The following is a 26,406-nucleotide window of genomic DNA, read 5'->3' on the forward strand; positions in this document are numbered from 1 at the left end:
AACAGAAGGAAGAAACTGTTGCAAAAGAGAGTAAAATCCCATGAGTGGAGGAGCTCCCTGGTCAGCCTCAGTAAGAAGCTGAGATCCCCTTATAAGATCCTCCAAAGCTAGCTACGAAAACAAAATCGCCACTAAATCCAAGGACAGCCACAAAGCATTCTATAGCTATGTCAAGAATCTAGATGGCAACACCCAGATCTGCTCAGAGTTACAGCACAAAGGCACGAAAATTACAGAACCAACTGATATTGCCAACATCCTGGCAGATAGGTTCAGTGCTAACTTTACCCCCCTCTCACCCGGTAAAGGGCCCATATCTATACAGGAAGAATGCAGAGTCCCTGTAATCACAACTACGCAGGTAAAAGCTGCACTCTCTAAAGCCAAAAACACAGCATCCATGGGACCGGACAACATCCCAGGCTGCATTTTACACGAACTGGCTCCCCACTCAAGCACCATGTTCAATAACAGCCTCGCATCAGGCTTTGTGCACACTGAATGGCGCGCAACAGTTATCCAACTCCACAAAGGGGGAGCCACCACTGATCCCGGGAACTATCGACCTATTAGCCTGGTCAAGGCCATGGAACGCATCATCATGGAACTCACGACATTGGTAACCTCCAAACTCTGGATCCCACCCAGTTCGAGTTTGTGAAAGGCAGATCATGCCTCCTGAACCTGACTGACTTCTTTGAGGCGGTCACCAAAGCCGTGGATGAGGGTAAGGTGGTTCACACAGCCTATCTTGACCTCGCCAAGGCTTGACACCATTCCCCCATTCTGGAATTACAGCTAAACTCATTAAACTAGGTATAAATCCCTACATCACAAGATGGGTTGCCAACTGGCTCACTGACAGAACCCACATTGTAAAAGTTGCAGACTCCAAATCTGACCTCAAAGCAGTGACAAGTGGAGTACCACAGGGTTCCGTCCTGGGACCTCTCCTGTTTGGTATCTACTTCTCTGAAGTACAGGCTAACACAGAAGGCCTCTGGCTAACGAAGTTCGCAGATGACTGCAAACTAGGAGCCATAGTCAAGTCCCCAAATAATGTGGACATCCTACAGAAGGGCCTCACTGAGACAGATGCCTGGTGTCAAGAGCCATGGCCTCAAGCTCAATGCTAAAAAGTGCAGTGTCATCCCCTTTGGTAAAAACTCTGTACCCATGAACTACCACATAGGAAGCAGTCTACTTAACACCAAATGCGAGTTGAGACCTTGGGACCCAGATGGACAGTAGTCCATACTTTGATAATCACATCGCCACAGTAGTCAGGAAGTCCTTCTACATGGCACACCTCATCATAAAAGGGTTCTCATCCAGGAAAAAAAAGAGGTCATTGTTCCCCTCTACTCGACACTCAGACCCATTATAGAGTACAGCGCCCCTTTTGGAATGTACCTCACAAGACATCTGCAGCAGCTGGAAAGGCCACAGAAGTACCTCACAAAGAGGATTACTGGCCTCAAACAAATGCCCTACACTGACCGCCTCAAAAAACTCCAGCTTTACTCCGTAGCATATTGCCTACTCCAAGGTGATTTCTGCCTAACATATAAAGCTATGTCAAACCCAGAGCTGTTGGACATGCTACACCTAAAGAAATCCCAATCCCTCCAAGCTACAAGCTCTAGGGACCCCGGGGATCACTTCTGTGCCTCTGCTCAACAGTGGCACAGGAAAATAACTTTCTTGGGTGGTGTAAGCCATGGAGCCTTGTTGGCTAGGCTTACGTAGGCCCTTGGGGCGATAGCCTAGTACCTACCTATGAACATCTATAGTTTTGGACAAGAGGAGGAAAAAAAACACCTTGGTGTGGATGTGTATACAACGTAGATATAGTGTATAAAGTTGAGGCAGGATTTAAAGAAATTCAGGTTAAGAGTACAACTGTGGTAATGTATGGAATAGTAAAGGTAGTAAAAGTGGAATAGGGTGTGTAAGGCAACAAAAGATCAGAGAATGGACAGGCCTGATGGAAGGAACTATACATGGATGAGACACAGTGGACAATGTGGGAGGAGTGGAGCAAGCGATTATGCATGAAGTGGTATTGGAAAGAAAGCAAGATAACCGAACTGTAGATGGATATCTAGAGGACATGTGTAAGGAAATGGTGTACAGTCAGAAAGCAAGAAAATAGCTAGAGGCTTGTAGAAGGGAGAACATATGGAGGACTGCAGAAGAAAGGCCACAAAACGGGTGAGAATTAGGAAGAGATGGTGGTGGAGCAAGTAGTACGAGGATAGTGCAAAGTAATGGCAGGATATATGGGGAGGTAAGAGAGTATGGCAAAAGTGCTACAAGAGCACAGTTATGTGCACCCTATAATCAAACCGAATCCACAAGCTGGTTTTCAATGGGAGTCAAAGGATGCATAAATTCAGGTTGTTTCTTGCAAATATGGTGCCTCTTCTAGCTTTCACTGTGGGGGGAATGAAATCATTACAAATGTTGCACTACAACAAGTCGAGGTCAAACCCTAAGAAAAAGACACCCTTTCCATACTTATTCTTGAAATGTATCTGCCTCATATCTGTGCACTTTTCCTGCTTTGCTAACATCTTGAGACCTCTGAATGGGTACATCTGAAACAGTAAAATGCTTTTAAAACTACTACAGACAAAAGACATGCAAACTATACCAAAGGAAGGAAAATCTCATGAAGGACAGTTACCTTCTCTTTCCCTGACCCTGTGGAGTGTATGAATTAATGTGTGCCAACCAGCAAAAAAAAAGAGAAGGTGGCCAAAAACTGTCTTTTTTGGCCTGATCCTTCTCTGTACTCCACACAGTTATTTCAGCACTGTCTAGGAGGAATGTCAGAACTCAATACCAAATTCTAAGCCAGTTAATAGAAAATTATAACCCAAAGTGCAATGAACACCCTAAGCCGCGTACTGAATCATACTCTTCCTTGGAAGTCAACGAATAAGAAAAACTTCACATGGTGGAAAGAAATGAACTCATGGTACAAGTCCAAAAATCTGCCATTTACTGGTTGGAGAGAAGCTACACTCACAGGAAGTCCAAAAAAAGCTCCGGAGATTAGTCCAGAAGATGGAGGTCGGACAAGTTCCAACAAATGCCTTATATAAGGAATGCTACTGCAGTAGTAACTCCTACAATAAAATGTGAAGGAGCACATACCATGTTGCCTATATTTTACTACGTCTATCTTGTCAACAGGGTACAAGCACTAGTCCACATCGGCCATTCCTGGCCTACCAATGACGAATATAAAAAAGCAGTGGAATACCAATGGCAGAAAATGTGGCTAACAAAAGTTCAGCATCTCACATAAAACAAATATACGCCAAGTAATACAGTTACGCAAATTATCTGGCAAGAAAACTCAACAGAATCAATACAGACTAATTAGAACCACATGTGCAATGTTGACAGTTAAACATCAGTTTTAACAATTGAGTGTTTAGACAGCTGACAGACCTAGGGTAGCTTAAAACATTTACAGTCCATTACAAAACACAGAATTCACAGTAACTGTAGTCAGGAGAAGAAGGTGGTGGAGATGGAGGGGAATTAAGACGGAGCAGAATTACCATGGGATTAGAGAAGATGGGGGATGCAGGTGGGTAAGCAGTTGAAGACCGAAAAAAACTTGTGTTTACTACAGTGAGGAAAGGTGGGGATGCAATACGAGGAAAGGATAGAACACTGAGGGTGGATTGCTTGAGGACAGTAGAATGTCAGATGATAGAAATAATTAGAATTAAGTTAGCGGTGTAGGGTTTACTGAATGAAGTAACAGTTATGTGACACCTGTAATTGTATGTTCACAGGAACAATACATGCACTAACCTAGGTCAAGGCAAAACTGCAGCTTGGAAAAATCCTACCAGATGACAGTAAACTGGCATGTTCAAAGGTTAAGACTCACAGTTACAGGAAAAATTCCTGAAGAAAATGGACTGTGCACTCTAAACAATAAAAAACTATAATGCAATATTTCTGCTAGTATTAAAAAAAAATCTGATGTGTAAACCTTAACAGACATTTAACTTGAAAATAATGACAAGAGACTGTGCAACCCTGTTACCAGCTAAACAGCTGTGATTAACATTTAGACTACATGTTTACACTGTATTCACTGAAAAGATCAACTGCATTAGTTGGCCCAGTGGCAGAGTACTAGGGCATCAGTTTGCACCAATGCCAACCAAGTGCGGGAATGGATTCAAGCCACTGGTGGGATTTAAAAAAAAAACAAACAAAAAAAAAAAAAGGAAGAGGCCAATGACTAGCTCTACTACTCAGGGGAGGAGACCTGGTACTTGTGCAACCTCTGGTGAAAACCTGAAGCTTACATGTCATCTAGTAAGATTACAGGTGGTGGTGAGACATCTTTGACGTCAATGCATTCGCCATTGCCAAAGGCAGGGAACTTCAGCCAGCAGCTGTGAGAATGATGGCTTCTAGTTCCGTGACTGCACAGCTCCCCAATGACCTCTCTGCTGGGGGGTACACCTGGGTCACCTTCAAGGTCAAATCACCAAGGAGTCAGAGGCCCACCTGCCAGAGTCACATCACTGGTATCCCAGTGGCAGCAATTGGGGAATATGGGAGTTGAGTAGGACCAGAAGCCAGAACATCCATCAACAGTACTGGGGAAGGGATCGCTACAGCAAGGAGTGAAAGCACATCATACGGATAATCATAACGAACTGCAATACAAAGGCCCAGCAAATTACATTGTAGGTAAAAACCCAATAAAAACTCAAAGCTAAAAATGTGACAAAACTTACCGCATCAGTTTCAATTCTTGAGCAGCCTTTAAGATAATTTCATGCTGCCTTTGAGAAAGTGCCATCATCCCACCCAAACCAAGTGAATGGTCATCAACTAAAGGTTCATTTCTTTCAGGCAATAATGACTGCTTGTGTGGTCCTGAAGGTTCCAGCCCCTCTTGACGTCCTGAAACACCACCTTCAAATTCTGGAGGGAACCTTCTTCCAGGCATGTTCTCTCTCTCCCAATCTAGTCTCTCAGGACAAAAATCTCTTGGGCCCCTCCACAACTCCTCTCTCTCTGGAAACTCATGGAGTCTCATCTTATCTCTTTCACGAAAGTCTCTCTCACAGAACTCCCCTCTTTCTCGTCTCCAACGATCTTCAGGAAACTGGTCACGAGGTGGGAAGGGAGGACAGTCCCTTCCTCTATCCATCAAGTCACGTTCGTCTCTTGGTCTGTTAAAATCTCGATCAAAGTTCCGATCATTGAAATTGAAAGGCCTTCCAAATCTGTCAGTGTCTCTGCCATAATCTTGTCCAAATTCACCAGGTCTTTCCCCTTGCCATTCACGATCATGTGGTGGTCCTGGGGGAAGCCTGAGTGGAAGCCCTTCATCTCTTCTAAATTTATCTCTCTCATTCCAAGGCTGGACACCTGGATCATTACGAAATCTTTCTTCTCCCCACTCTTCTAGTCTCTCTCTGTCAAAGGGACCCGTACCTCTAGCAAGGAAGGCTCTATCCATGGGAGGACCAGTCCACCCCCTCTCTCTGGAAAGATCACCATGGTCTCTGTCGAAAGGAGGAGCACCCCATTCCCTGTCCAGAACTTTTCCTCCTCGTTCCCTCTCTGGCATTCCCAGCCTGTCCAAATCCAAGGCATGCCCTCCTCTTTCAACAGAAAATCCAAGTCTCTCCCGGTCCAAAGACAAGCCCAAACGTTCTCTTTCTAGTGGAAGACCAAACCGTTCTCTGTCCAATGGAGAGCCAAGTCGCTCCCTCTCAGGCCCAGGGCCAAGCCTCTCCCTCTCCAGAGGAGGAATCCCTCTTTCCTGCTCTAATGGCAAACCTACAGCCTCTCTGTTTAGTGGTGCTCCACGTCCTCTGCCTTCATAAAAAGGCTCATCTTGACTTTTATCCTCCATGTTGGGTGCTTTTCTATCCGAACTGGATGTATTAACATTTCTTCTATCAAGTGGTGTGCTTCTCGCATTTTTACCAGGAGCTTTATCATCTGCTTTGAAATCTTTATTAAATGGCAAAGCCGATGTTGCACTGCTAGACAAAGGTGCAGACTGTGAAACAGTTTTAGGAGGCATCTTGGAATCATCCACCTTTTTCTCACTATCTGGAGTGGTCTTCTTTTCAGCACTCTGAGTTCCTGATTTTGCTTCAGCGGTAACAGTGCTTGCTGTAACTGAAGAACTGGTTGTTGTAACTGCAGCAGAAACGCTGGTTGTTTTAGTCTCAACAAAGGAGGTGCCTGGCTTGGCTGCAGCAGATGTGCTGGTGGTGGTGGTGCCTGGTTTGGCTGCAGCAGACGTGGTGGTGGCGGCACCTGGCTTGGCTGCAGCAGACGTGGTGGTGGCGCCTGGCTTGGCTGCAGCAGACGTGGTGGTGGTGGCGCCTGGCTTGGCTGCAGCAGACGTGGTGGTGGTGGTGGAGGCGCCTGGCTTGGCTGCAGCAGACGTGGTGGTGGCGGCGCCTGGCTTGGCTGCAGCAGACATGGTGGTGGCGGCGCCTGGCTTGGCTGCAGCAGACGTGGTGGTGGTGGCGGCGCCTGGCTTGGCTGCAGCAGACGTGGTGGTGGTGGCGGCGCCTGGCTTGGCTGCAGCAGACGTGGTGGTGGTGGCGCCTGGCTTGGCTGCAGCAGACGTGGTGGTGGTGGCGGCTGGCTTGGCTGCAGCAGACGTGGTGGTGGTGGCGGCTGGCTTGGCTGCAGCAGACACGGTGGTGGTGGCGGCTGGCTTGGCTGCAGCAGACGTGGTGGTGGTGGTGGCGGTTGGCTTGGCTGCAGCAGACGTGGTGATTGCCTTAGTTGCTGTAGTGGTTGGCTTGGCTGCAGATGTGGTGGTGGTAGCCAGCTTGGCTGAAGTAGACGTGGTGGTGGTAGCCGGCTTGGCTGAAGCAAGCGAGGTGGTGGTGGTAGCCGGCTTGGCTGAAGTAGACGTGGTGGTGGTAGCCGGCTTGGCTGAAGCAGGCGAGGTGGTGGTGGTAGCCGGCTTGGCTGAAGCAGGCGAGGTGGATGTGGTTGTAGCCGGCTTCGCTGAAACAGAAGAGCTGGTGGTGGTAGCTGGCTTGGCTGAAGCAGATGAGGTGGTGGTGGTGGTGGTGGTAGCCGGCTTGGCTGAAGATGAAGTGGTGATAGCCGGCTTGGATGAAGCAGATGAGGTGGTAGTGGTGGTAGCTGGCTTGGCTGAAGCAGACATGGTGGTGGTGGTAGCCGGCTTGGCTGAAGCAGACGAGGTGGTGGTGGCAGCCGGCTTGGCTGAAGTAGAAGTGGTGGTGGTAGTAACTGGCTTGGCTGAAGCAGATGTGCTGGTAGTAGCCGGTTTAGCTGCAGCAGACGTCGTGGAGGTGGTAGTAGCCGGCTTAGCTGCAGCAGACATGGTAGTAGCCGACTTGGCTGCAGCAGACGTGGTGGTGGTAGCTGGCTTGACTGGAGTAGCACCTGTGGTAGTAGTAGTTGGCTTGGAAGAAGATAAGGTGGCAGTGGTTACTGGCTTAACTGAAGCAGCTGCAGAGGAAGTGACAGGCTTAGCAGGAGACACAGTAGTGGTGTTGGCTGACTTAGTGGAGGTTGTGGTGGTAGTCCCTGGCTTAGCTGGTGAAGCAGCTGCAGGGGTAGTGCCTGGCTTGGCTGATGCAGCAGCAGTAGCGGTGGTGCCACTGCCTGGCTTCACTGCCTTCACTGCAGAAGTGGTAGATGCCTTGGCCACAGTCACAGTACTAGAGGTGGTTTTCACTGCTGTAGTGGTGGTAGCTGCTTTAGACTGAGAAGAAACTGCTGCTTGTGAAGTTGTAACTGTTGTTGTAACTGAAGTTTCTTTAGAAGCAGCAGTAGTCATCAATGGGGGCACAGATGTTGCAGTCTCAGATGTAGTTGGCACCACACCTCTCCCCTTAAGTGGAGCTGCACCTTTTACAGGGACCACCCCTCTGCTAGTTGTCACCGTTGAACTTTGAAAACTTGCACCAGAAGTAGTCAGTGGAGAAGACAGAGGAACACCTGCAGCAGAAGTAGCTGATGGCGCATCTTTAGCAGAAGCTGCTGAAGTACCCTTAGCAGATGTAGCAGGAGTCTGCCCTCTCCCTGGCGACTGGCCTCGACTTGTAAAACCTGGTGGTTGCCCTCGACCTGCAAGTGCTGCTGGAGAAGAATCAGATCCAGAAGCTGAGCGTGAACCTCGAACAGAAGCATTACTCAGAAAAGCAGAACCAGACTTTGTCGGGAATGTTTTCTCTTCTGCTTCTCGATTATCCTGAAGCTCAGGAGCATTATTTTTCTCCATGAACTGCTGCAACTGACCTTCAACATCCTCAGAGTGACCAGATGGCCCCTTCCATGATAGTCCTCCAGGACGGGATCCTGATGCTCGAGAAGATGGTGGTGGTGATCTGTTGAACCTATCTCTTGATCCTGAGGGAACATCAAACTGGGTGCCTTTTAACCCAGAAGTGCGAACATATTCATCAGGTCCCTGAGTATATTCCTCAGATTTTGTTCTTGTTCCTTCAACCTGCTGAGAATCATTCTTGGGTCCTCTTGATCCATGACCTTCAAATCTTGACTGACTATCGTTTCTGGCAGATGCTTTCCCCCAACGTTCATCAAATCTACAGGGGAAAAAAAAAAGTAAATCAATGTGTCATGCATTTTCACTAACAAACCAATTCACACACAAAACTATAATTCTACACACCAAATATCTTTCTCAAACTGCTACCTGATCTACAAATTGCCAAAAACAAAATGACAATGACAAAATAAACACTTAGGGTTTAACACCACCTCATTTTTCTAAGAAATGAATGTATAATTGAATGGAATGCATTTCTATTGAAGGCAGTTATTAGCTTTTCAGTCTTCTCTCTCCTTTTTTTATCAGTGTTTTGTGATGACCTCTAACAAGAATCTTCAGAAAAATAAAACACAAAAATGAAATAAAAAATGACATCTGTCAAGATGCTCAGACTTTAGGACTTGTGTCCCATTATGAGGTTATGCCAAGCCAAATAAATTCTGATATGGCCACAGACATCACCTTAGCAATGGCCATTAACTCAATGTGGTAATGTGACTACTTCCATGACTTTCTAAAGAACCTTCCTTTGAAGGATTCTTGTCTGGGTTCACCCTTTCCATCAACAATTCAGGTCAATTTTCTAAAATTCTACTCTTGGGGATAAGTGCGCTTCATTCAGATAAGCCATTTTACATGACAAATACATAAACAAGCTAGTGACCCCAATTCTGACAGTCAGACACTAGCAACTACCTATAAACTCTAAGAAAGCAAGTAAGACCAATTCCTACACTGTATGGTAGTAAATATGTACTTACCTAACAGGAGCACAAAAACAAAAAAATGTATAAAAGGTTTATGCAGATCGCTGTATACGAGGGAAAGATATTCATGACCCATAGCTTAGCAGTGATAACATTTTCCTTAACCAACATTTGAGCACACAGCAGATTTACATGGCGTGAAAGTCTCTCACTAAGTTTTGTGGGTTTTTTTGTCCAAAGAAAACAGGAATATGAAAAAAGCAGGCCAGAGTCAACTCGGAAATCACTTTCCTGACATGTGGGTCACACAGGGTGCCCAACCTGTAAGAGAGTCTTGGCTATGGGTGTGGAACACTGCCCCTGTATCACCTAGTGATTAGTCACTCACACCCATGGCATGGCAGTGGGAGGGACTCGAGCTGCCACAGGAGGGTTGCAAGGCAGTACCACCCAAATGCCAGTAAGCCAACAACAAAGCAGCATTCCCGTTAAGTAATTATTTGACCAGTAGCCATTGCTAGCTCACAATCCTGTAATCTCTGATGTCATAAACAGCAAAAAAAAAAAAAAAAAACAGAAAGCGAATAGATGTGCTTTGATAATAAAGTAAGATCAAATTAAGACAGCCTGATGCAGGCTCAACTCACTAAGATAAAACCCAAAAATGACCTTCAAAAAGTATGAAAGCTTCTGGCACAGACAGGCTTCACATTCTGTTCCACCCTTTTCTATATAAAGATCTCAAAGGCATAGCACTTGCATAGGTTCACAGTAATTACTGAGTTACAGATCAGTGAGGATCTTAAATCTAGCCTTACATTTCCATGGTTGCTTTTAGCCTTTATATTTTGTGTACAAATAACCCAGAGAGGAGCAAAATAAGGACATGTTGGGACATTTACGTGTTCCTGCACATGAGCACAAGTAACAGACTGGGGGTGAATTGGTTGTTTCCTATTCATTTGTCAAAATTACATCTGACAGGATTAACAGAAGCACATCGCTTTATGTGGAGTGGAAGACGGTTCCATAGGAAAGATTCTTCGTGATGTAAGACACTTCATGCAATACATACTTCATTCAGGAAAAGGACAAACAACTTCCATCACAGGACGTAGACAGTACAACAAACACAGAATGACTTGGGTGACAACAGGTACAGCTTCAACAAAAGTAAAAGCCATTTTCTCCCGAGGCAGACACCTGCTAGGTGAATGTCTCAGCAACCTCAAACACCAAATCTGGAAGTGAAACTGCAATCAGTCTCATATTAACAGCAAGTGTGACATCATCTGTTAATCCTCAATAGCAGAGCACCATCTTTGGCAAAGTACAGTTTTGTACCTACCATAAATGTAGATGTCCGAACTGGATAGCATCTGCAGTCATAACAAGTGGGTTACCCGCCATCTTCTCTGTTGGTTCGGGTAAAGCATCAGCCGCCGCCATTTTTTTTCATCTTTCTTCTTGCCCCAGATGCCAGTAGCCCTCTTGCAAAAAAAAAATTTGATAGATGCCCAATGTCCAAATAGAGGTAAACACAACAATAAGCATATATGTACATATATACAAACAATTCCTGAGGAACTGCCTGAGCAAAAGGGGTGCGAAAAACAGGTTGGATCAAAGCTATATTCTGAAAATAATAGATGATGTGTATCTTGATGGAGGAGTAGGACAGGCCTGAATGAAGCGCCAAAATGACAAACATTTTTTCCAGATAGTATTCTTCTTGTTGTTTTGTGGCGCTGCTTCAAAATAATGTCTCAACTTTGGGAAAGTTTCTGGAGTAGCTGCTGTATGATGTTCCATGGCAGTCAGTTGCAGCGTTTTTAGGTTTGGATGTATGATGCTGTAGTTGTTCTGAGTTAACATCAAAGGCATAGGTATTGGCCACATTTGGGGATTATCCTTGGACGCTCTTTCTTGATTTTTTTAGTGTACCTTGTGTATATCAGGAAGAGGTGGAATGCCCAGTTGTGAAGGAGCCTGAGTCCACTTGAGTCCACTTTGGGTAGGAAAGGTGGGTGGTGAAATGTTTATGTGCAGAATTGTTTTGGGATTGAGATGAGTGATGAGAGTATAGGTCTATCTGTGGCATTGATGGTTTTGAAGATGTCTTCTGAAGTCTTCCATTATTGGGCATCGAGGCATCCGTGCGGTTCTGCTTTAAAATGAGTATTGTCTTTCCCTCTACAAATATTGCAAATGCAATATTGCTCTGCCTGTGATGTTGTAGCTGGGTGCCAGCCACGCTCAAGGTCATTCTGCATAGGGGTATGAATGAGTGCCTCCCTGTTTGTTGATGTACCACATGACTGTGGTGTTGTCTGTCCTTATCATCAACTGGCTTTCTTTCTGAAATTGATGGTTTGAACTTTTTTGCCAGTTGCTGTTTTTGCTTTTTTTTTGATGATGATGTGCAGGTGAAGGATCCTGTGTCCACAATCCTTGCCGCATTTGTCCAGCATGTGGTCTGGCTGTCTTGAGTAAGGGTAGGCCTGGGTTTGACTGGCATGCCTGAGCTCTGAGCCCACCGCCTCTTGCATAAGGTCGGAATTTGGGATTTCTGTTTCTAGACTGTTCTGTGTGTTGTTTAGATGGATTTATACACGTCTGTAGTTTCCTCTGTAGTTTACTCCTGTTGAATGGGACCAAGATTGCTGAAGGCAATGAAGCTGGCCTAAGCACAGACTTTTCTTGCTGTTAACTTTTTCAGACGGATTGTTAGTAAAGTGTAAAGAGAGGAAGGTTTTTTTGTTTTCTTGTTTTCAGCAGTTCGGAATGCCATTTGTTGTACTGTGCCGCCCAAGAATGTCCTTTGTTTGGGTATCAGCCTTGATTTTTTTTTGTAAATTGACTGTTGTCCTTGTGCAACAGCATGTAAAATGGATTTGTAAATCTGTTTGTGCTTTTTGTTGTCCCCTTTTTGTGTAGGCGTCAGCCCAGGTTGGGTAAATTTTGAATTCTGTAGTCTGCAATGGCATTTTGTGAGTGGCAGTAGATAAGCCAAAGGGCAATGCAAAATGAGAATTGATCTGCTCCTGCAAGAAAATCTGAGGGGAGGTATCTCTGCAGATTGGTCCGAATGGACGTCAGGTATGCCCTGAGATCTAGAGTTACTAGCCAACCTTGCCCTGCCCAAGTGGAAGAAGTGCTTGCAGGGTCAGCATTTTTGAATTTTGGGACAATGATGTATGTATTTAAGGTGGACAGTCGTAGAATTGGTCTTGAACTTCCTTGTATGCTCTCTTCAGAACCCTTTCTTGTGTGCTGCTCACTTATTCCACAGCTCTCATGTTTGCTAACTCCTGTGATGTGGAGGTAGATTCTGCATTCATTTTTTGACTGGATTGTGCATTGGGGAAGTGGGGAAAGTGAACTAGTCTATGGTTTTAAAACCCACTTGTCCTTTGTTGTTTGAAGTACTTGTTCTTTAAATAAAATAAGAACTTTAGCTAAGAGGAGCTGCTATTTGTTCTTAGTAGGCGGTAGGGATAAGAGTCACTGGTTGTGCTGATGTATTATGTGTGGCTGCTGGTGTGCCTCCTCTGTTGTTACCTTGCCACTTGCTCACCTCTTCCTCCTCCTCCTCCCTGCTTGGTTTCTCTGCCTCTATTCCTGCATTCCTGAAATTTTTTGTTTGGAAAGGAAGGAAATTTTTTTTGGCAGGCCAGCAGTTCCTCCCCTGCTAAGGAACCTGCAAGAAATCTTTAACAGTTTGCTCTAGCTGAGAGAGTAGCTGAAGTACTTTAGACCCATCTGTCTAATGACCTTGCTTCCCTCCAGAAGGGATAGATAGGTTTAGGTTGTGGCTGCTATAGCTGGGGGGACCCTGGATATAGTTTTCTGGGTCTGCAAGTGAGCCTTAAAGGTGGTGATGAGTATCTGCACCCCTGTAAAATCTGTCTGTCTGGGCAGGGGGGGCTGGGTAAAGAATCTGGAGCGAGCAAACATCATTAGACTGTTACGTTTGCTGCGCCGCGCTGGTTTTAGTCGGTCTTGTCGGTCTTGGGTCTTAATGCGAAGGGGTAGTGGAGAATCTCACATATAGGAACTGGAAATCAAACAAAAACTGTTCTGCAAACCAAGACCGGCGCAGGCAGCGTTAACTGCGCCAAAGAAACTGCTACGTCAAGCTGGGCTGGGGCTGGGAGGGGCTAAGACAGAGGTAAGAAAAGTAAAGTAGGTGTTTTTTGTGACAGGGTTAAGCATTTAACTTTTCGACATCGGCTGAGGCAAGAAAAGAGAGTCCCCAGCAGGGTCCTAACAGTCAGAAGTCTTAGTTTCGTAAGATCCGGTCCTGATCGGACGACGACGAACAGACCGCAACAGCTTCTGCTGACGCAAGACCACTGCAAGAGAAAAGACTGAGGAAATGGCTTTATACCCGGTACAACAGAAGCCCAGAGATGATGACGCGACATCATCAGAAGCCGGACCCGGACTTGGAAATGTCCCCCACGACTGCTGCTGCCTGACGACAGGACAACCCACTTGTTATGACTGCAGATGCATCCATGAAGGACATCACTTGGTTTCCAGGGCTGACACTATCAGGGACCCACATACCTGAAAATTTTCAGGTCACCAATGTAGGGAGAAAAAAACAGCCCTCATCACTGCACTGCCACTACCCCCCTCACCGGTAGAAAGAACAAAGCATCGTATAAAACAAAAAAAGAGATCAATCTCCTAAACGTCACACCCCTGAAATAGCCAAATCCACCATGGACTCTGAGCTAGTAGCTCAAGGACAGGACCAAGAATGCTTTAGTGCACCTGTTAATTTTCCTTCCAAAGAAATACTAGAACTGTCAGTGTAAAATTACTCCCTCCAGACCACTACCACATGATCACGATCTCTCCCTGGAAGGGGGGCAACTTTGTGTTCTCCCACTTGTTTGAATGCCATGGTATATCTGTCCAACCAGATTTGTCTTTATCTGCCTTACCAGAAAATTCTGCCTCAACAAATCATTCATGGGAGGAGAATGACTTTTTTGGACTGGTGGGTCCAGAAAAAGTGGAGAGATTGACAATGTTAAGGAAAATAAAGCTGTGTAATTAAGTTTACAATAACAGCTGATTAGTGATGGAGAAGCGTGGCCTATATGGGTCATACACTGCCAAGGATATAAGAGCCAGCCAGCTTCCAAAGCTTCAGAGCACCTTCTACATGCCCAAACTGTCAGGCAGCTCAAACTGAGCTAACTAAAAGACAAGTTTGGCAACCAAACCCTTCAGAGCCTTCTTGGCAATGGACAGGAAGCAGCTGAGCCCTGGAAGGACAATGCTATGAATAAAAAAAGAATAGCTGTGTAAAATCTTACCATAACCATAGACGTCCTCTTCCATGTTGCAGTATTCTAGTTGTGGGATTTCCTGCCCTCAAATGACTCGTACATCGGCTCTTATACAAAAGCTTCAGCTTGGCTATTACAGCGCATGTGGGATATCAGACGCAAGGCCATAAAACATGGGCCTTAAATGTGACGTCTGCACACACAATCCTCAGAACTTGAAGGCCACCAGGTACAGAAGGCAGCCCAGCAGGAGGAATGCCAGTGGTTTTCAGTTGTGTTACCCTGGTATCCTCCAGTAGCATAGATAGGTCCACATATTAGCTGGGACTAAAGAAGAGTGAATTAGGAGTAATGGTGGGTGGGAAGGAATACTGCAACATGGAAGAGGACATCGAACAGACGCTTAATAGTGCGTTGGTTAAGTCTAGCACTAAACTGACAGCATATTTGCTTCCCACAAGAAATACAATTGTTAACTTTTTCTGACATCGGTCTGGAGCAAGAAAAATGTTTCCCCAACGGAGTACTTAGCTTTAATGAAGACTTCGGTTCTGAAATTCGGATTTGAAAATCTCAGGAGTCGGCCGACCAGCACTTGCAAACTGCTTTTGCTTTGGGCACCGCGCGGCAAGAAAGACTGAAGAAAATGGTGTTGGCTGCATCTTTTATAGCCCGGATGTACTGACGTCAGGGAAGAGGCACCAGCAACTGACACCGGACCTAGACTTTGGAATTCTGGCCGACTGAGGGTAGCCCAAGAGTAATGACTGCAAAGTACAGTTGTGTACACCTACCATAAATGTAGATGTTCAAGTGTCTTCACTGTTGCAGTCATGACTGTAGGGTTCTCCCCTGCCGGCAGGCAGTCCTCGGCCAGAATCCCAAAGTCTGGGTCCGGCGTCGGCTGTTCAACCATGCTCCCTGACGTCAGAGTGCCAGGAGTACAAAGCTGACAGCCGACGCCATCTTCTCCAGTTTTTCTTGCCCCAGATGTCAGGAGTCCCAAAATGAAAAAGGTCCCAAAACCTTTGCAAATACACCTCAGAAAATGGTGAAATAGGGGCGTGGCCAAGGATGAACACAGGATAGCAGCAGATTTCTTCAGCTCCACCAACTTAACTGCACTGACAGGAAATAATTACTTTAAAAATCAACTAAAGAAATAATTTTCTTTCTAAATACGTTTGGAATATCAGTTTCTTGAATAATATCTAAAAAAGAGAAAATTTCAATAATTTTCCTGTCAGAAATCATCTTGGAAATTTCTCTTTCATCACCTCTGTTCAAAATGAGTTCCAGTAAGGCAAACAGTTAGGATTCCAGCATCAAGAAAGAGCTTCAGTCTCTGATATCTACTATTCAGCAACTAACAACCAAAATGGACAAACTGGATACTAAAATTGATAACTTCATAGAAAAAACTACTAAACAAATGGATTTGTTACATCAAGACTTGCAACAACAGAAGGCTCAGATTACAGGCATAGAAGAGACTGTTAATGATATGGAGAACAGAATCCAGGAAGAAGAAATTAACATTGAGTTTTTGCTGAAGGAGAACACACACCTACAATCCAAACTTGATGACCTGGAAAACAGATCTAGACGCAATAATATTAGGATTTTTGGGCTGCCAGAAAATATAGAAGGTAACAACATTACTTCCTTTTTAAATAATTGGCTTCCAAAAACTTTAGACTTGTCAGAAGCATTTTCTTTTGGTATTGAAAGAGCCCATAGGTCCTTATCTAATTTTAACTCTAACAAAAAGTATCCTAGATCAGTTATAGTAAGTTTTTTATCATCTTATGACAAGGAGATGGTATTAAAATCTGCATGGGCTAAAGCACCTATTAAAATTAATGAGGCAACTGTGCGTTTTGACAATGACTATTCTTCCTTGGTAATAACTAAAAGAAAAGTTTTTTTGCCATTAATAAGAGAGCTTAAGAAAGCACAGTTCAAAACTTACCTTTTATTTCCTGCCAAACTAAAAATCTTTTTACCTGATGGCCCTAGAATTTTTGAAGACTTGGACTCTGCTTTGCTGTATATTAAAAAAAAATAAGATATTAGATAAAATAGAAGATATGGAATGGGCAAGTCCTTCGTTAAAGAGGATGGCAACAGGAACTTCTTGGAAGACTTCAGAGAAGCAAAAAAGACTAAAAAACAAATGACATGTTCTATATATTTTTTTTCTCCTTCTCTCTTAATCTCTTCAAATACAGTTACTGCATCTCCAGAAAGCCACAAATATTTTAATGATTTATTCAAAGTTATTTTCTGTGTGCAAAGAACTGTTTTTGTTTCATAAATAGTCAAACTCTCTGAGGAACAAATAACATGCTATCAATCAACTTGTTTCTCTTTGTGATAAAGAGACCTAAGGTTAGTAATTTGATACATTTTCTTTCTCTTCTTGTTTTAAATAATGGCATTTTTTTAAACTATGCATTTAGTGAGGGGTGGGGGAGGGCAAGGAGAGAAGTATGATGAAAATATGGAAAAAGTGAAATAACTTATTAGTTCATTAAAACTATATATACTGTTTAAACACTGTTGCTAAATATTATACCATGACTTTATTGCTTATACATGATTACAAATATGTCATGATATAATTGCAAATTAGAACTAAAATAGTTGTAATATGTTTCATGTTTAACTTTAATACAAACAGCAAGTAATATTTCTTTGTAGATACTCTTTGTAGCTTCCTTTTTTTCTTTCTTCTCTCTCTCTTTTTCTCTACTCTTTCTTTTTTTTCTATCTCTCTCTTTCTCTCTTATAAGTACAGTTATATGCTTCTGATAATACTGATATATGTATATAATAAGATTTGTATGAGAAAATGAAATGGGGCATATAAAAATAAGTTGTATAATATGTTAAATAACTGTAGGCTTGGTTTCACTGTCAGAGACTGTAATGACTTGTAAAATACTTCGCGAAGGTTTTGCACTGTTTAGTTTCATTTGTATTACTAAATGAATGTCAGTCACTTGCATTTACTAAAATTCCCGCCAGAATGTTAAGGGAGACAATTTGGGATGTGGGTTACCTCGTGAACAGTGTCCTCGAGTTGTTTTAAAAGCTTCAACACTCAGAATACATGCAGAGAAGCTGATAGCAGTCATTTTGAACTTTGACCCCTGATTTCACACTGACACTTCGCAGATTCAAGAAGAACACTGTTCCAGAAGTAGAACTGCTGTAAATGCGACTTTGTGATGAAAAATGAACTTTATGACATCTAAATGTGAGTTATTCTTTATAACAACTTACTTATTTAAGATGTAATTTATAAAATATGAAAGTTATGATTTTAAATGATTCAGTATGCCATAGTAAGCAAGTGAGATATTTTAGAAGGCATAGAAGGTAAAACATATATACACGTTTTTGAAAGCTTACATGACTGCAACATATTAATGTATATAAATACTTATGATTTAAACATATATAATGTTATAAATCATTTGACTTATCTAATTGACAAGCACAAGTATCATTATGATTATATCTTAGAAGAAACTGTCATGTGACATTTTAAAGCAGCAGTTCAGATATATAAAATACAGATGGCTTTCCTCACAATGATTTATGTATAACTAGGAATTTACATTGCTGTGCAGTATGATTTGTAAACATATGTATGAGTATAAATATTTTATTTAACTGGCAATAATACGTATGAGAAGAAAGCTTTGGTACAAGTAATTTAAAGTTTTTAAAACTGTTAACTGCATTTCTATGGCAGAAAGTAGGAATACCCTAATATATGTAATGTCTGAACCATAACAGCCTAAGTTATTGAATCCAAATGAGCATAAGAACTTATTTTTACAAACTTTTAATAAACTAATATATATATATATATATATATATATATATATATATATATATATATCCCCCCCCCCTTTTTTTCCTCTCTCTCTCTCTTCCTTTCTCTCCCTCTCTCTTCTCGGCTCCCATTATCAAGTTTATTAGAATGCTATTTTGATTATGACTGTATTATACAAAATAGATGTACATAGTAATATGAGCTGTTTCTAAATGTTCTTATTTGTCTATATGAAGCTGATTTATAAATTGTTTAGTTTTGTCTTACTAGATAATCTAATTAAATGAGGTTAACTTTAGTTAATAATAGTTAGTATTGAATTGATATGGTGGCAGCTGAGATACTGCTGCTTAGGATAGGGAGATAACTTGAGTGGTATGTGCTACTCAAAGTTGGAGTTCTTAACTCCAGGCTGGGTGCAATGTTTTCACCTGTTTATTGTTGTTTGTATATAGTTCTGACATCCACAACACATTTTATAAACTCATTGTCACTACAAATAAAAGTGAAGCTTATACAAAATCCCATAAGATTTTCAATAAATTCAGCTATAATTAATGGTACACCTAAAGGAGGAGGTATAATATCACTTATTTTGTTAATTGTTAATCTGATTATATGTTTTATATGTTTATAAAAGCCAAATGATTTCTCTAAAAGGAATTTCTTTAAACATTAATGGACTGAATAACCCATGTAAAAGGGCAAGTTTAATGAGATACATTAATTTGCATAGGGCCAACTTAGTATTCCTTCAAGAAACACATCTCCTGAAAAAGGATATTGATAAATTAGCCACTAATAAATAAACAGTCTTGGTTAGTTCAGAACACACTCAGAAAAAAAGAGGAGTGGCTATTTTATGGAACAAAAGTATGCCCATACCTAAAACTATTAAGTCTTATAAAGATGATAAAGGAATGTTTTGTATGGTTACAATACAGATTAATGGAAAGACATATACATTAATCAATGTATATTGGATACCAGGAATTGGCATTAATACAGTGAAACACCATCTCAATAAGATCATATCATTTTCTATAGGAGATATTATTTTAGCAGGTGACTTTAATTGTATCCTACATGAAAAAGATACTACTACTATAGGAAAAAGGAAAATTACATCTAATGCAAAACATTTAAAGGATTTTGTTAATTTATATCATTTGAATGATATTAATAATCAGATAGATTCAAAATCATTACCATACACTTTTTTTTCTAACAGATATAAAACGTATTCAAAAATAGATAGAGTCTTTATTTCTAACCAGATGGTAACAGACTTAATTCTAAAATCATTTTGTGTCCTATATCAGATCATAATTCAATTGTCTTTGAGTTTATGATAAAAAATACAATGTTCAGATCAAAAGGATACCAGCTTACTTAACTCAACTAAAAGACTATAAAGATTATATACTTTCAGAAGTGCAACATTTTTTAGACAAACAATACACCTGAAGTCTCCATTGTTTATGTTTGGGATGCTTTAAAATCATATTTATATGGACAAAGTATCAGATGGTATAATAAAAGGAAATCTTGGGACAAGGAATTACTAGATATTCAAAGCAAATTAGACTCATACAAACATAATAATAAAGAAAATATTATGGACAAAAAAGTCATTGAAGAAATAAATAAATTAAACGAGAAATACAAAGAAAGTTTAACTCAAAGTTAAAATAACATTAGAGAAATATAAGTTTTTGTCTTACTCAATAAGTCTCAAATACTTACATAGACTCAAAAATAAAACAAAAAGGTTGAATAAACAAAATCATGTCAAAGAACATCTATATAAAGGAGCATTGGCTTACATTAAGATAGGAACATATACCCATTTTAAAAGGTACAAAACAAGGGTGTCCACTCTCTCCACTATTATTTACTTTAATAATGGAGCCTTGGGCTAATTTGATCAGAAACAGTACTGATCTAGAAGGATTTGATATAGATGAAAATACAATATCTAAAATTCAACTTTTTGCAGATGATGTTCTAATTACATCAGCAGGAACTAACTCTTCTATGCAGTCCTTATTTGATAAAATGATGGGTTTTAAAAATATCTCTGGTTTAATATTCAATGAAGAAAAAACAAAAATATTACCAATATACACACGAAAAAATGTCCTCTAATGATTTTAACAAACATATACCCAACTCAGGTCAGATAACTTACTTAGGTATAATATTAACTAAATATATCAAATCTATTATACATAATAATTATAGTACCTGTCTTCTTAATATACAAAATCTTTTCAATAGCTGGAATAATATGTTTTTTACCATGGAAGAGAGACTCACAATTATTAAAATGATAGTATTCCCTAAGATATTATACTTAATACAATCAATAATACTCCCACCTACAAAAATAATTATTAAGAAATTGAATTCACTAATGTTAAATTTCTTATGGGCACCTAATAGACCTAGGATTGCATTAAAGAAACATACTAATAGCTGGTCTCAAGGGGGCATTTCATTTCCAGACTTTAATCTATACACTATCTCTTCTATTATAAAAGTTATTACTTTGTTAATAGATCAGTCATATGTTGCAAGATGGAAAGATTACTGGGAACTAATTAGCATTCACTTCACGAAAATCTCTTTAATACATAAAAATATTATTGTAAATAACCCCATGTTATGGTTATTAAAAGAATTTTGTACTTCATCTATTACACCAAAATATATAGTTAGTTACCCATTAAACATTATTATCAGTTATCGTAATTTTAAATTCATGCATCCTAAGTATAAGGAATGGAATTTTATTCTATTCCCTATAATGTATACACAAGGTATGCTTTTGTCAACCACTTCTGAAAGAACTCTTTTAGTCACAGAGAATGATCTAAAGTATTGGTATCAGTTGCTGTCTGATAATAAAGTAAAAAATTTAGACTTCTTAAAGCAAGAATTTGATTTGAGAGAAACATGGTTAGAAATTCAGACTTTTAGAAAACATCTTATTAATAAAATTGATTTAATGTCTTTAACAGTTAAAGAATCTGTTCCAATACTGATTGATTACTTGATATTAAATTTACAACAGAGTTTCTGATAATTTTATGTATGTATGAGAGCTTACCTTTATCAGAGAAGAAACTCATTACAGTTCAGATACCTATTGGAATTATTTCATTTCTATTAATGGTGAATCACCAAAACAACAAGATAAACAATATATATTGGAATCTGCTTATAAAACTACTACTTCCATTAATTGGAGACTTTTTACTTGGAAATTTGTACATAGATCCTTCTATACACCTTTAATGATGAATAAAATAAATAATAAAGACAACTTATGTAAAAGATGTAATGTAGAAATAAATGCTGATTGGGCACATATGTTTTATGACTGTATAAAATTGAAGGAATATTGGAAGTTAATCAATGATTTTTTGCAGGCCCTTTTCACAGATAATTTCATTGTTTCTAAATCACTAAAATATATTTAACACACCTGTTCCTAAAAGTGTTAAAAAAGTTAAACTTCCCTTATTATGGTCTATTCTAGCAGTGGCTAGAAAAATAACAACCAGAAATTGGATTTCAGATACCCCTCCTTCATTTAATGAATTTAAAAATGTTATGACTGAAGTGTGTCATATGTAATTGATGACAATAAAATCAAGAACTACTAGAAAAACATCTTATATTATATGGGATACTTTACAAAACCTGTTAAAAAAATCTTAGTTTCAATAGCATGACATTACAGTTTAATCAATTGATTTGATTTGTAGTGGATGTCTTTGTAAATACTTTGGTTATTTTATTGAATGTTATAACTATTTCTATTTTGTTTTGTATTTTGCTTGTATAAAATTGTTATGATATTTATTTTGTATGTTAAAAACAATAAACTTGTTTTAAAAAAAAAAAGAAAATGGTGAAATAAGGAACTACACAAAAGTAAAAATAAGAGGGGACAGGAGGGAGGAAAACCCAGACTGCAACAGTGAAGACACTCGAACATCTACATTTATGGTAGGTGTACACAACTGTACTATGTTCATTGTGTTTCACTGTTGCAGTCATGACTGTAGGATAAAATCCCAAAGCTGAAAGAAAGGGAGGTGGTCATAAAGAAGGGGCAGCTAAAAGGCCCTGCAAGACTGCAGAGGCAAAGCCTGCCCTAGACTTAGAGTAGAGAGGTAGATTGTAGTGCTTAGAAAAAGTATGCACTGAACTCCAAGTTGCAGCTTCCAAAATGTCTTTGGTAGGAACTCCCCTGAGGAAGGCCGCAGAAATGGCAGCAGCACTGGTGGAATGAGTCTGTATACTCCCTGGGACTTGCTTTCCACGGTGTGAACAAAATCTGATTCCATGAGCAATCCATTTAGAAATGGTCTGTTTTGAAATGGCTTTACCTTGGGAACTTGAAGCATAAGAAACAAACAATTGTTCTGATTTTCTGATGCCCTTGGTTCTATCCAGGTAAAAACGTAGTTGTCTGTGTACATCCAAGGAATGCTAGATCCTTTCCCCTTTATTTTGAAGAGTGGGGAAAAAGGTTGGCAAGTGGACAGTTTGATTTAAAGCCACTTTGGAAACCACCTTAGGCATGAAGGTAGGATTAGTCCTCAAAGATACCCTGTCTTGATGAAAAATAATATAAGGTTCCACAGCCATAAGAGCTTGTAACTGAAACTCTCCTGGCAGGGGTTAAAGCTAACAAGATAGCTGTCTTCCAAGATAAAAACTTGATGTCAGAAGAGGCAGCAGGCTCAAAAGGAGGCAATGTTAGTTTTTCCAAAACATAGTTGAGATCCCAAGCAGGAATGGGAGGAGATCTAAGTTCTTAGCTCCTCTGAGAAACTGTCTCATGAGCTGGTGGGAAAAGATGGGAGGGTCTGTATTATAATGAGCAGAAATAGCAGAGGCATGTATCTTAAATGGAAGAGAGAGAGAGACCCTTATGCAAGAGATCTGTCAAGTAAAGTAAAATTAAGGTAATGCTAGAAAGAAGAGGATCAGAATCCTGAGCCTGCATCCAGGAACAAAATCTTTTCCATTTTCCTGCATAAGATTTTCTAGTGCTAGGACGTGTGGCTTCTAAAATGACATACATAACCTGCTTGGGTAGGAAAAAAGAAATCAAAGGCCCTAGATTAACCAGGCCGCCAGGCTGAGAGTTCTGACATGAGAGTGTAGAACCTGACCCTGATGTTGGGACAGAAGGTTCGGAGACTGAGGTAAAACCCATGGGGGGTCCAGACATAGGTTTTTTAGAGTTGGATACCAAAACTGTCGAGGCCAATTTGGAGACAGCAAGATTATCATCTTGGGCTTGTCCTGTTTTATCTTCAATAAGACCCGTGGAAGAAGAGGAAGAGGTGGAAAGACATAACCCGAGAGGTTCCGCCAACTGAATGACAGGGCATCCACTTTCCAAGCTTCTCTGTGGAAAGTCCTGGTGCAAAAATTCTGTAGTTGATGGTTGAGATGGGATGCAAAGAGGTCTATGTGAGAACATCCCCAGACTGCTGTTATCATCCTGAATATTTCGGTGTCCAGCATCCACTCGTGTGGATCCAAAAGGTTTCTGCTCACACTGTCTGCCAGGAAGTTTTGTTTCCCTGGTAGAAACTGAGCTTGAAGATCCAGATTGCAAGCTAGAGCTGTGTTCCATAGATCCATGGCTAGTCTGCAAAGGGGGTAGGAATGAGATCCCCCTTGCTTGTTTATGTACCACATAACTGTGGTGTTGTCTGTCCGTATTAGTAGTTGTCCTGGTTGTAAAAGATTCCTGAAGGCCAACAGAGCTTTCTGAACGGCTAACATTTCCTTTAAATTGATATGCAGGTGCTTCTGATCCTTTGTCCAAAGACCCTGCAGACAGCTGCCCTGAAAATGGGCTCCCCAAGCATAATCCGAGGCGTCTGGGGTTAGAATCCGAGTGGCAGGAGGCGGACGGAAGGGTTTCCCTTTGTTTAGAGCACATGCCCTGGACCACCAAAGAAATTCCTTTTGAAGGCAAGGAAGGACGGAAATCAGTATGTCTAAACAGTGGCAATGCTGGGACCATACACTTTTTAGGTACCACTGTATTTTCCTCATGTGTAGTCTTGCATATGGTACGAGAAGGATGCAGGAGGCCATGTAACCCAAAGCCTGCAGGAATTTCCTTGCAGATAGTTGAGTTAAAGTTGCCAAGGTTTTGAAAGTTGAAGCCAGCTGTAATTGTTTTTCGGATGTCAGAAATGCCATCTGGGTTGTGGTGTTTAGAAGAGCACCCAGAAAAGTTATCTGTTGAGATGGTGTCAAATTTGACTTTTTTATGTTTACAGAGAATCCCAGGAACTTGAGGAGGTTCTGTACAAATTCTAGATGCTGGAGTAAGACATCCTTGCTGTCTGCCTGAATTAGACAATCGTCCAGATAAGGGTAAATTTGAATTCCCTTGAGTCTGCAGTAAGCTACTACTGGAGCCAGGCATTTGGTGAAGACCCTGGGCGCAGTAGACAATCCAAAGGGCAGCGCAGAGAATTGAAAGTGCCTCGATCCGGCCTTGAACCTGAGGTATTTTCTGCGATCCTGCCTGATGGGAATGTGTAAATATGCCTCCTTTAAATCCAAAGTTACTATCCATGCATCTTTGGACAGCATTGGAAGTAGCTGCTGTAGAGTAAGCATCTTCAATTTTGGAATCTCTAGAAAGGTGTTCAAGATAGACGGATCCAGAATGGGTCTCCATGAGTTTTGCTTCCTGGGGACTAAAAAGAGCCTTGAGAAAACACCTTTTCCCATCTCTGAAAGTGGAACCAGTTCTATGGCATTCACAGCCAAAAGAGCTTCCACCTGGTTTAAGGCCTCCGTCCATTGATGTTTTGGAAGGTCTGGCCATCCGCTTGGCCTTGGCAAGGTATGAAAATGGAATTTGTAACGTCTTAAAACCACATCCAAAACCCACTTGTCTTGGGTTATGCGAGTCCACTTTTGATAAAAAAAGAGAGAGTTTCCCTCCGAGAGGGGCTTCCAGGCAAGAAGTTCCTGTAGCCCAACAGAGGGGAGTCATTGAATTTGTTTCCTTTGAGTTTGTGACCTGTCCTCTCCTCCCCTAGGGGGAGAAGAGGTCCACTGTCTTGGTCTATAAGAAGCTTGTGTTTGAAGCCTTCCTCTGGAGCGTCTACATTTACCCCTCTGAGGCCTGTCTGAAGTGGGAAAGGACCAAATTTTTTGAAGGCCAATTCCTGCTAAATCTAGGTGGTTGTACTTGTAAGAAATCTTTAACTGTTTGCATGGATTTTGCCTTATCCTCCATCTTGTTAATCACCTCTTCAGCTTTTGATCCAAACAAAACATTATGCTGAACAGGAGCATCCAATAATTTAGCCTTTACTTGTTCAGGCAAATTTTGTTCCTTTAGCCATGCATGCCTTCTAATGACTGTGCCGGAGGCAGCAGCCCTACAAGAAGCCTCCAAGGCATCAAATCCACAGTGTAAACCATGCTTCCCAACTTGTTCAGTGGCATGCAATAAGTCATGTAATTCCTTATCTGCACAGGCAGAAATGGAAGAAAGCTTTTGTTTTAAAACAGACAAGAGAAATTGCTGCTATTTCAGCATATGAAACTGACAGTTTAAAGCCCTAATGGACGAAGCAGCAGAAGTGTACACTTTTTTGCCCCATCTTTCTAAGGATCGGGAATCCTTTTCAGTAGGAATGGGATTTTTGGCAGAAGTGGCCTTAACTCCCTTAGGACCCTGAGAAATGGTTTCAGGGTCAGCAGAAGGGTTCTTGTATAAAAACTGGTGGGAATCAGGAAAGTACAGTTTTGTACCTACCACAAATGTAGATGTTAAGAGTGCTAATATAGCTGCAGTCATAACAGATGGGTTCTCCTGCCGTCAGGAAGGTCCTCGGTTGGCTGAATTCCAAAGTCTAGGTCTGGCGTCGGTTGTCGTCGCTTCTAACCTGACGTCAGTGCGACAGGGGTATAAAGGAA

At 41.2% G+C, this 26,406-nt stretch overlaps 1 protein-coding gene across 1 annotated transcript in view; it reads right to left on the reverse strand.

The window, feature by feature from the left end:
• YLPM1 (YLP motif containing 1) overlaps positions 1–26,406 on the reverse strand; it is a gene marked incomplete in the record, with an annotated part of 1,534,972 nt that overhangs the window by 1,161,780 nt on the left and 346,786 nt on the right. Inside the window, 1 exon segment of the mRNA XM_044073602.1 lies at positions 4,779–8,600. Within this exon segment, the coding sequence (XP_043929537.1) occupies positions 4,779–8,600 (3,822 nt within the window).

The sequence above is a fragment of the Protopterus annectens genome, chromosome 6.part0 (genome assembly GCF_019279795.1).
Source record: "Protopterus annectens isolate FY-2018-M chromosome 6.part0, PAN1.0, whole genome shotgun sequence".
In the NCBI taxonomy this organism is placed as follows: domain Eukaryota; kingdom Metazoa; phylum Chordata; order Ceratodontiformes; family Protopteridae; genus Protopterus; species Protopterus annectens.